This window comes from Amblyomma mixtum, chromosome 1 (assembly GCF_055824585.1).
Source record: "Amblyomma mixtum isolate Tamu chromosome 1, ASM5582458v1, whole genome shotgun sequence".
NCBI lineage: Eukaryota > Metazoa > Arthropoda > Arachnida > Ixodida > Ixodidae > Amblyomma > Amblyomma mixtum.
In genome coordinates, this window is record NC_143012.1 from 70,997,214 (window position 1) to 71,008,991 (window position 11,778).

Here is an 11,778-nt window from a genome sequence, read left to right on the forward strand (position 1 = left end):
CATCTAAGTGTGCAACTTAGAGCGCCGAGGTGGCACTGGGAGCTATGACTGCCATCGGCTGCCGCGTAAGGGCGCTGCCGACAGTTAGTGCGCTGAACGCCTGAGGAAATTGGACGATAACAGGTGGGCAGCTAAGGTATTTAAATATTTATACAGAAAGAACGTTGACTCACAGTGGGGGAAAAGAACTAGAAAACTAACCAGTAAGTATGCCGGTCATGAGGACGGAGAAAGAAAGAGCATTAAACGACAGGTTAAAAACGCTGAAGTTAAGAATTGGATGAATTCAATGGAAAAGAAACATAGTATAGAACTATATCGATACTGGAAAAGGCAGATCAGCTCAAGAGGCAGTGCCCTACTTTTTGAAGCTAGGTCGGGGTGTCTTAAAGCGCGCCGCTACAAAAAGAAATTTAACGAAGAAGATGACACATGTGCAGTGTGTGGTAGATCTGTGGAAACAATTGAACACCTAATAATCAAATGTGATGGTATCCATCCGGATGTGGATGCAGGCACAGTCACTCTTCCAGAAGCCCTAGGCTTTAAAGGGGTAGAGACACCAAATTTTTGTGTTGTACCTCTGGGTTGTAAATAATGCGTAGCGATTCAGTGAGCATGGAACACCATCTTAGAAGCATGAACTCGCATTATATAATTAATAATCGTATTATTTGTACCCAGCAGTTTCGGTTTCGGTTCGTAGTTGCCAGGTTTTGCCAGGTTCTTGCATGACGTCAAAAATGTCACGTGGGTCCGGAAAGCCGTGACGTCTGGAAGGCATGTCGTCTGCTTGACACGCACGTTGTGCGCGTGAACACGGAGAGCCGGGCGGAGGGCAAGTAGCAATGCCGAATAGCTCCGAGTCGGAAAGAAGAGTCTTATTTCGGCGAACACACCGATTATGAGGAATCGCGGGATGACGCAGACGAGGAAGGAGAATTAATGCTCCAAACTTATTGTTTATATTGCAGGGAAACCTTGAGGAAACTGATGGAGAAAAACTGCTGAAGGACTAATTCTCTTTCTACAAATATAGCCAAACACTCAATCATAAGTTTGAACCACGCTGTTCCGACTGAAAATAATAAAGTTATTAGCACATTTGCTTCAGCATACTGCACCGCCTCAGGTATCTTTTCACAGTACTATATGTTTGAGGGCTACCTTGTTCCATTTATAGCATCAACAAAGCAAAGTGCTCTCTACAGTTGTTCCGAAGAAATGATAAGACAATTTTCTGCATCCAGCCTCATAACAAACAGGCTCCCTGACCAAAAATAGGCTCCGGTTGATATTACGAAAATGAAATATTCAATGTTAAGACACATAAACCAAATAAAAAGACAAAACTACTCTACTCAATCTAGAATAATGTGGCCTGGTGTTCTTAAAATAAATGTGTAATGAAAGAAGAATACAAACCATAAGGACACGACAAAATCTGTGAGTAGCAATGTAATACACATGGATCTTCATTGGCTTTGATTGCAGCCCTCGTGATTGCATTGCTATGCATTTACTGCTTTGAGTTAAGCCTGCATCACGATGCCATCAAGCGGGAACTACAAAACAAGAAAACAAAACAAAGTGTGGAGGCGGAATGGGTGAATGTGCCAAATTGTATATTTGGGGTAACTCTCCTTTGGACCGCAAAAACAGTGAATTCGGTGGCCGATTTTTGTTCATTCATTCGTTGTTTATTTCCAGAATTTCTTGCAAAATACAAAACAGTTTGCAGCAATATACAGTAATTGCAGTGTTCATCCATTAAAGGTAGCGCATTCCAGCAACAAAATTTTTTGCCTGGGTCCCATTATTTTTTCGCTGTGCTCAGCAAATTCGAAAATTCAGTTAATTCAAATATATATTGGAATCCCAATGACTCAGAATTTACAAGGTTTTACTGCACATTTTATGAACACTCATTTTTGTCTTAATTGCAGCTGAAAACCTCGTTCCAGTAATTTACGACTTCTGTACATGACGTTCTGGTGACAGTCCATTACAGTAGCAGCTGGGTATGATCATGCTTCTTGTGGACAAGAGAAAATACCCGAAAAATTGCTCTGTTCCAGCCTACTCTGAATCCATGTCAATTTGAATATTTTTTGCGAAGCGGCTAAAGTAATTGTGACTGGTCGGCTAGTAATGGATCTTCTCATTCCGTTACTGAGAAAAGACAACAACCCTTTACAAAACTGCGGTTTTCGTACTGTGTTTCCTGGCTTCATGCCGTTTCAAATGGCCCTTTTCTTTGAATGCCATTGTGCAGAACTGACACTGATAAACTGCGGTTTTTGTACTGTGTTTTCTGATTTCATGCCGTTTCAAACTGCCCTTTTCTGTGAATGCCATTGTGCAGAACTGACACTGATGTGGTCTTTCATTCTTATGGACTCGCACATGCTTTGCAAGGCTTGTACTCCGTGCAAAGAACATCGGGCAAAGCTGGCATTGGTATCGCTGCTCACCCGTGTGGGTGCCACGGTGCTGCAAAAACAGATCTCTATACCTAAAGCTCGTCCCGCAGTCATCACACTTGTACGGACGCTCACCCGTGTGGGTACGTAAGTGTATCACCAGGGCACTGTGCTGAGCAAAGCTGCTCTCACAGTGGTCACACTGGTACGGCCGATCACCGGTGTGGATACGTAGGTGTACCACAAGGCTGCTCTTTCGAGCAAAGCTCTTGTTGCACTGGTCGCACTGGTATGGCCGTTCGCCAGTGTGGGTGCGGATGTGTCTGTTCAAGTCAGATTTTTGTGAAAAGCGATGTCCACAGTCGTTGCACTGGAAGCGATATTCACCCGTAAGGGTGAGAAAGTGCCCGTCTGCGTGGCTTTTCTTTACGAAGCCCGTGCTGCTGTGGTCGCACTGGAAATGCTGCTTGCTGGTATATTCATCCTGGCGGTTTCCATTGGTAGCCACCGAGTGCTGCGCACGGGCGATGCCATCCTGCAGGTTTTCCTCGGGTGGCAAACCTTGCTCGGGCTCACTTTTGACCACGCCTGCACCATGAAAGGCAGAGTACTACATTCAATGAAATGCGGGACCACACAAGTCACAGCTCATTTAGTGGTGTGTCCAAAAACCTATAAATTTAAAAGGTAATCAATGGGTTCATCCTGACAAAAAAAAAACTCCGCTTTTATATTTGCATGCAGTTGGCGGAATAGTGAATTAGCTTTTGAATAATTAATGAGAGCAATGGGCATATTCTCGAACCGACTTAAAAAATCTCTGCCACTCCCGTAACCGAGAGTAGAGTAAGCATGAAACGTTTACGGGCAGAACACATTGGTTGTAGATGATACTAGTGAAAATCTTGAAATGGGTCTAGTGTTCAACACACCACACTCTTGTTGCGTCGAAGCGATCGCCTGCAATATTGTGGGCTTAGGTAGGCAGCCGTGAACCGTGGTGGCCTTGTCGCTTTCGGGAGCGGCCGCATAATCATGGCATTGTCGGCAGGGGCGAGCAGTCTTCTGCTCGCCCCGCACAAAGCGATCGCTTTCCGCAAGGTGCTTCCTACCTCTCCTTTCATCAGGCTCCATTGCTCGGCTTAAGGAGCTGTGACGGTGGTGGCATTGAAATGCCGGATGATGCAGCAGCATACGCGGACAAGAAGAGACGCAGGCCTGACAAGAATGTATCTGCAGCGCATTCGAATACTTCGTGAGCATGTATACATGTGCCTGCCAAAGGGGTAAACGCCATGAGCTCAAGGCCCAGCGGCCGGTCTTTTACATGCGTGAGTGTGGGACCGCAGCGCCATCCTTGGGGACGGCGCGGAAGCAGTTTTTCCACCCAAAGCCCTTCTCGCCCTGGATCTCCCCTCTTGCTCTAAGTGGCCCTCTCAAAGCCTCTAACAGATCACATATGGGTCTCGTTAAATCTCGTATGGTGCCCGGATGCTCTCGTTTCAGTGCCTGGATGAGTGGAATTCCGTGCCCGGATGTTGGTTCTCGGTCTCGGCGTGACGTCACCACACAGCCGACAACGGGAGCTAAAAGCATTTCATGCTTAAAACTAGAGCTACTGCAGCAAAGTATACATACGATTCCTTGCTTTATGCCTGGAATCATGCAAATCTGGCCAAATGTTTTTCACAAATAAACGAATGCCACTGAGCTCTGAACCATGGCAGAGTACACTCCTAATGACAGCATTTCCTATGCCTATTAATGCTCCAATCTTAAATATTGTGTATATTGGAGGGAAACCTTGAGGAAATTGATGGAGAAAAACTGCTGAAAGACTCATTCCCTTTTTACAAATATAGCCAAATGCTCAATCATAGGTTAGAGCTAAGCAGCTACAACTGAAAACAACAAAGTAATTAACACATCTGCTTCTGCATACTGCACCGCCTCAGATATCATTTCACAGTACTATATGTTCGAGGGCTACCTTGTTCCATTTATAGCACCAACAAAGCAAAGTGCTCTCTACAGCTGTTCTGAGGAAATGAAGAGACAATTTTCTTCATGCAGCTTTACAACAAACATGCTCATTGAGCAAAAATAGGCTCAGGTTGATATTATGAAACTGAAATAATGAATAAATACTTAAAACTTATACACCTGGTTTCAATGTTAGGAAAGAAAAATTAAAGCAACCAAATAAAAAGACAAAACTTCTCCACTCAATCTAGCATAATGTGGCCTAGAGAATTGAAAAATAAGTGTGCAACCAAAGAAATAAGAATACAAACTATAAGGACACAAAAATTCTGTCAGCAGCATCAGCAACGTAATACACAAGGTTAAAAGAAATCCCCAGGAACATCAACAATGTAATACACCGCATTAAAAATAATCGTCAGCAGCACCAGAAATGTAACACACACCATTAAAAATAACCCCGAATCATTAATACCAAACAACAATAAACCAGAGTACACAATTTTCCTAACACCGAATACAACCAGAAGCACGTGCACTACAAGCTTCTGTGGACATAAAGTCAAACAGTGGAGGTCAAGATTCATCCCAGGATATCCGGCTGCATACAGAGAAAATGTTGCTACAGCTTTTGAGAGCTCATTTTATAAGTTGTATGAAGAAGCGGAAGGAAAACTATTAGTTAAAATAACGCGACAAAGAGACTCGACGAAACAGTGACAGAAGCACAATGAAATCCCAATACTTAAAATGACAAGACTACAGTACAAAAAGCAAGAAATAGTATGATACAGAAAAGGCACAGCCACAAAACAAGCACTTCTTCTACAGAATTTTTTTTTTTGTGTGTGTGCAAAAGTGCAACTTGTACTGCAGTGTGCTGGGTCACAAGGTTTCCTCTGCCCTCATGCACAGTGTCACACTTGGGATGTTCCACGATGGTCATTGTTCACGCTGCAGTGATGTAGTTGCAGTCTAGGCGTTAACGGGGCAGGGTCTGATGTGCCCCATTCTTTGCAGTACACAATCTCACACATCTCAGATCACAATCTCAGATCACTGGATATGTTGTTTCAAGCTGTTCAGGCTGGAAATGTTGGCAGCTGCTTTTCACGGATCCTCGTCTCGGTAGCGTGCGTACTCTTTGGCCTGCCAGTATTGGTTTCGATTCCTGAAAAAATGAAACGGAGCAAAGAATTTGATTAGAATAAGAGAGGTGGTGCTGCCAAGTTCAATCTCCAGTCCAGGACGATTATTTCTTTCAACGAAGATTCTCGGAAAGCTGTGAAGCTTTCTGAAGGAGCCGTGTGGGTGCACTCTGGTGGATGTTGCACTGGAAACGCTGCTTGCTGGTGTGTTCATCCTGGTTGTTTTCAGGGGTAGCCATTGAGTGCTGCGCACGGGCGATGCCATCCTGCAGGTTTTCCTCGCGTGGCAAACCATGCTCGGGCTCACTTTCGACCACACCTGCACCATGAAAGGCAGAGTACATTCAATGAAATGCGGGACCACACAAGTCACAGCTCATTTAGTGCTGTGTCCAGAAACCTATGAATCTAAAAGGCAGGCAATGGGTTGATACTGAAAAAAAAAGAACTCCGATTTATACACAATTAGCTTATAAATTTGCATGCAGTTGGCGGTATAATGTTTCAGCTTTTGAATGACTAATGACAGCAAAGAGCATATTCTCGAACCAACTTAAAAAACTAGAGCTACTGCGGCAAAGTGCACGTATGATTCCTTGCTTTAGGCCTGGGATCACGCAAATCTGCCCAAGTGTTTTTCATGAATAAAAAAATGCCACTGAGCTCTGAACCATGGCACAGTACACTCCTAATGACAGCATTTCTTACACCTGTTAATGCTCCGACCTTAAATATTGAGTATATTGGAGGGAAACCTTGAGGAAACTGATGGAGAAAAAGTGCTGAAGGACTCATTCCCTTTCTACAAAAATAGCCAAATGCTCTATCATAAGTTTGAGCCAAGCTGCTACGACTGAAAATAACGAAGCAATTAACAGGTTTGCTTCTGCATATTGCACCGCCTCAGGTATCATTTCACAGTACTATGTGTTTGAGGGTTACCTTGTTCCACTTACAGCACCAGCAAAGCAAAGTGCTCTCTACAGTTGTTCCGAAGAAATGATGAGACAATTTTCTGCATCCAGCCTCAGAGCAAACAGGCTCCCTGACCAAAAATAGGCTCAGGTTGATATTACTAAAATGAAATAATGAATAAAATTTATATACACATATAAGCTTACTTCATGTCAATCCAATACGCGCCAAAGACCTTTAAACTGATGTCTGAATCTGAAGTCACACTGTTTCGGCCGCCTGCTACTGGCGAACTACGCACTCCGTCAGCACCGATTATGCGAAGCATACTAGCCGCACAACCGAGCTCTTCCTAGCTGCGCCGCGCGCGGCCGCGTAGCTACCACTTGACCTACATCGGCGCACCACGTGATATGACGTCACAACAGCTGTGAAAACTGGGGCTCAACTCGTGCGCTCGCTTGCGGACGCGCAGCCTCCACCGGCGGCCTAACTCCCGCTCCTTCCGCTAGGGGCGCTGACGTCACAACAGCTGTGAAAGCTAGGCCTCAAATCGTGCGCTCACTTGCGGACGCGCAGCCTCCGCCGGCGGCCTATGCTTCGCACCCTAGGTTTAACCATAAGCTAAGCCAGGCCGTTTTTTTTTTTGGCCTCGTTTGAAAGCCCGCGCTTTTATTTTTACCTTCTTTTAAGCAACCGCGAGCAACACGCAACATGAAAAATTGTACAAAAATTATACGGAAAGTGCGATTCCATTGCGAATTAGACCAAGTGACCAATGCGGTTGTTTTCGATCGGCTAAAATGAAGGCCCGCGCCTGCCATCTGAAGCGTGCTAACTGTAATGTTGTCGTGTAGTTCTCCGTGCCCACTGGTGCGAAAAAGTCTAGGTCTCTGTGTTATTTCGGTCAGGAACAGAAAAAGAGTCAGGGTGGAAAGCATGCTCGTTATGCTGTCCATGCTGCCAACACCGCGTTGCCACAGTACGCGATGGACAACAACAGCGAAGTACCGAGCCTTCGACGTCGCGCAACAACGTCGTGACCGAGGACGCTCCCGCGTGCACAGTGCCGACTCCAGCCGCATAACGATAAACACCGCTACCGTGACTGAAAGTGAACTGGCGAGACGCGCGCCCGGGGAAAGGTGACGCAATTTCAGTCATATCGCCATCTGACTTGCGCCAGGAACTCAAGAACGTTTAAACGCGGTGTCGATCTTACAAACGGGTACATAAATCATCCTGAAAAATATTCTAAACTTACCTCTGATCGTTGAAAGCGCCACGTACCCGGTAGCGAACCTGAAGAGAGCCCACAAAGAACACGTCTAAACTACAGTGAACTAGTCTACCTTCAGCTAGGAAAGCGCAGCGCGCTCGGGCATTAGCACGGATGGATGGATGGATGGATCGGAGAGCCCCCTTTGAAACGGGGTGGTGGCAAATGCCACCATGCCCAGCTTTTCTTTATTATTTTTTAAGATTCGCCATCATCTTTACCTAAGGTTTCCTACAATTTTAACTTTATACCACATCTCTGCTTTTCAGCCACCTATCCTCTAATCGGTTTTTGCTAACTTCCACTGCGGATTTATTTAAATGACCATTGTTACCTTAAACCCTAGGGCCTCAGGACATAGTTTCTTACTATTACCTAGAGGGAAAGCTGGCGGCGCTGCACTTCAGCCACCATGGACGCCCAAAGCATCATGGGGCGGTGAGCTACTTGTTGCGGGACAATCGTAGTTTTTCGGGAATACATAGTGACACTACTAAGACGTTTCATTCCGAAAACGCTGTTTGTGTGTGCGCAGACGACTTTCGCGCGAACGCGGTGTGCAAAAATCATAGTAGTGAAACCGCAACGACACACAACGCCAATAAACGGTTTCACTTTTCTAAAATGCCATTAAAAAACCTTTTGAAGTATTTAAGCAACTAAATTTTTTTGGAAAACATATTTGCATTTCAAAGTGCGCCATTTGAGCACAAAATATTAGTTTTTATAATGTTCAATACTTGGGCAATAGGAGAGCGAATCGTCTCTTATTTTGGGCAAACTTTGCACTTAAATGCTTTTCTGCTCATTTGTTGCAATCTTTAGACAAGATATTGAATGTTAGGACGTTTGTAGTTATCAAACAGCTTTATTTTTCTATTATTTTCTGGCCAAAAGTTGCAGTTCCGCAACAAGTAGCTCACCGCCCCATGATGCTTTGAGCGCCCATGGTGGCTGAAGTGGTCTCGAGGGGTCGCCATGCAAACTCCCATAGACGGGCTGCCAGCTTTCCCTCTAGGTAATAGTAAGAAACTCTATGCCTCACATAGAGTTTCTTACTAGTAGTAAGAAACTCTATGATGCCTCAGGACATAGAGTTTCTTACTATTACCTAGAGGGAAAGCTGGCGGCGCTGCACTTCAGCCACCATGGACGCCCAAAGCATCATGGGGCGGTGAGCTACTTGTTGCGAGACAGTCGTAGTTTATCGTGAACACGGAGTGGCACTACTGAGATGTTTCAGTCCGAAAACGCTGTTCGTGTGTGCGCAGACGACTTTCACGCGAACGCAGTGTGCAAAAACCATAGTAGTAAAAACGCATAGACACACGACGCCAATAAAAGGTTTCACTTTTCCGAAATGCCATTAAAAAACTTCTTGAAGTATCTAAGCAACAACATTTTTTTCTAAAACATATTTACTTTTAAAAATGTGCCTGTTAATTACAAAATATTAGCTTTTATAGTGTTCAATGCTTGGCCAATAGGAGAGCGAGTCGTCTCTTATTTTGGGCAAACTTTGCACTTAAATGCTTTTCTGCCCGTTTGTTGCAATCATTAGACAAGATATTGAATGTTAGGACGTTTGTAGTTATCAAACAGCTTTATTTTTCTATGAATTTTTGGCCAAAAGTTGCAGTTTCGCAACAAGTAGCTCACCGCCCCATGATGCTTTGAGCGCCCATGGTGGCTGAAGTGGTCTCGAGGGGTCGCCATGCAAACTCCCATAGACGGGCTGCCAGCTTTCCCTCTAGGTAATAGTAAGAAACTCTATGCCTCAGGAAGAGTGACTGTGCCTGCATCGACATCCGGATGGATACCATCACATTTGATTATGAGGTGTTCAATTGTTTCCACAGATCTACCACACACTGCACATCATAGAGTTTCTTACTATTACCTAGAGGGAAAGCTGGCAAGCCGTCTATGGGAGTTTGCATGGAGACCCCACGTGACCACCTCAGCCATCATGGGCGCTCAAAGCATCATGGGGCGGTGAGCTACTTGTTGCGGAACTGTAACTTTTGGCCAAAAAATAATAAAAAAATAAAGCTGTTTGATAGCTACAAACGTCCTAACATTCAATATCTTGTCTAATGATTGCAACAAACGAGCAGAAAAGCATTTAAGTGCAAAGTTTGCCTAAAATAAGACATGACTAGCTTTCCTATTGGCCAAGTGATGAACACTAAAAAAACTAATATTTCGTAATTAACAGGCGCACTTTTAAAAGTAAATATGTTTCCAAAAAAGATGTTGTTGCTTAAATACTATAAGAGGTTTTTTAATGGCATTTCGGAAGAGTAAAACCTCTTATTGGCGTCGTGTGTCGTCGCGTCTTCACTACTATGGCTTTTGAACACTGCGATCGCGCGAAAGTCGTCTGCGCACAGACGAACTACGTTTTCGGAATGAAAAGCCTTAGTACTGCCACTCTGTGTTCCCGAAAAACTACGACTGTGCCGCAACAAGTAGCTCACCGCCCCATGATGCTTTGAGCGTCCATGTTGGCTGAAGTGCAGCGCCGCCAGCTTTCCCTCTAGGTAGTAGTAAGAAACTCTATGCTGCACATGTGTCATATTCGTTAAATTTCTCTTTGTAGCTGCGCGTTCTAAGACACCCTGACCTAGCTTCAAAAAGTAGGGCACTGCCTCTTGAGTTATCATAGAAAAATTCTTTCCTGACATTTTTCCTTCCTCCATGTTTCCTGATCTGCCATTTCCAGTATCGATATAGTTCTAAACTATGTTTCTTTTCCATTGAATTCATCCAATTTTTAACTTCCGCTTTTTTAACCTGTCGTTTAATGCCCTTTTTTTCTCCGTCCTCATGACCGGCATACTTACTGGTTAGTTTTCTAGTTCTTTTCCGCCACTCTGAGTCAACGTTCTTTCTGTATAAATATTTAAATACCTTAGCTGCCCACCTGTTATCGTCCAATTTCCTCAGGCGTTCAGCGCACTAACTGTCGGCAGCGCCTTTACGCGGCAGCCGATGGCAGTCATAGCTCCCAGTGCCACCTCGACGCTCTAAGTGGCACACTAAGCCTGTATAATTCAGCGCTGTAGCCCTCAAAGGAAGGATGCTGCATCCCCTGCAGCCGCTGCAAGCCTCTCTTTTGCATATTTGTCGCGTGAAATCTGCAAGCTGGCTGCAGTGTTTAGTTTACTGGTTGGATGACAGCTAAAGCGCTGGTGGATCATTTACCAAGTAAGTTGGGCTATAATTTACGCGTTCAGTGAGCAAACTGGCAAAATGCTGGAAATGTGGACAAAGAGAACAGAGCTGCATCGCGGTGAGCATCAATAATGGCAACAACTTCGAGTCGTAAAGTTTTTAAGACACTGTATACTTGGAGTGGCGAGCTCACATTTTTGACAATTTATTTTCAACTAATCCGTCTGTTTTCATGCTTATGCCGCAGGTGTGGATTCAGACGGCTCAGTGCATGTCAAGCCGCAGCATGTCATCAAATCGTGCTTATAGCTTTTGCGCATGTTTTGACAGGTCGCGGCCGCCAAAGTGCTGGACGAGCCCTGTTTATATATATATATATATATATATATATATATATATATATATATATAGCTGTTGGCACTCGACTTGGTGGGTTCTTGACCCGTTCACTTTTTTACCAGTCGGAACAAAGCTCCGCTAATTGTTAGCCCTAGACGCAGATCACTTTGCCAGGTTCAAAACTGCCAGGATAGCCAAATTTAAGGCAGTTAACTTGTATGGTGCAGGGTAAAGTACCTTAGTAGATTAATTGGATTCATGGATAAGTGGATAATTCATCGCGTGCACACCTGATTGCACTGGCCCATAGCCACTGAAAACTGAATGGACTTCTGTGTTCTCTGGTGGCAATCTTGCTGACACAGTCGTGACCGAATTTTCCATAGCTAATTTCTGCTCCAGAGGGCGTGAGTACAGACAGTGCGCTATTTATTTGTGTTCTGAGTTGCATGCGTTCCCGTCTGTCTTTAATTCCAAAGCTAGCGCAGTGCCCCGATGGTTCGCGGAGTTCGCG

General features: G+C 44.6%; 2 protein-coding genes across 7 annotated transcripts in view; one reads left to right on the forward strand and one right to left on the reverse strand.

Moving 5' to 3' along the window:
* Positions 1-1,675: 1,675 nt before the first annotated feature.
* Positions 1,676-7,852, reverse strand: LOC149366746 (uncharacterized). The gene is made up of 3 exons (XM_089552091.1): positions 7,734-7,852; positions 3,536-5,873; positions 1,676-3,011 (listed from the first exon to the last, which is right to left on the reverse strand). Exons 2-3 carry the CDS (start codon positions 3,684-3,686, stop codon positions 2,194-2,196), a joined length of 969 nt encoding a protein of 322 aa, XP_089408217.1. The 5' UTR covers positions 3,687-5,873; positions 7,734-7,852; the 3' UTR covers positions 1,676-2,193.
* Positions 7,853-10,789: 2,937 nt separating this feature from the next.
* The window catches only part of LOC149366747 (uncharacterized), a 45,931-nt gene continuing 44,942 nt past the window's right edge, over positions 10,790-11,778 (forward strand). For 3 of the 6 annotated variants that reach the window (XM_089552124.1, XM_089552115.1, XM_089552133.1), the window contains exon 1: positions 10,804-10,958. The gene's annotated coding sequence lies outside the window, so the exon portion shown is untranslated. Of the gene's footprint in view, positions 10,959-11,778 lie in introns of all 6 variants that reach the window. The other 3 variants (XM_089552146.1, XM_089552140.1, XM_089552155.1) reach the window with 2 other exon arrangements.

What these genes read in the sequence shown, in the direction of transcription:
- LOC149366746 (XM_089552091.1), bottom strand. Translation starts at nt 3,686, where the DNA reads ATGCTCACGAAGTATTCGAATGCGCTGCAGATACATTCTTGTCAGGCC. An exon ending in GGAGCCTGATGAAAGGAGAG is followed by an intron (nt 3,012 to 3,535) that starts GTAGGAAGCACC and finishes TTCATGGTGCAG; the next exon opens with GCGTGGTCAAAAGTGAGCCC.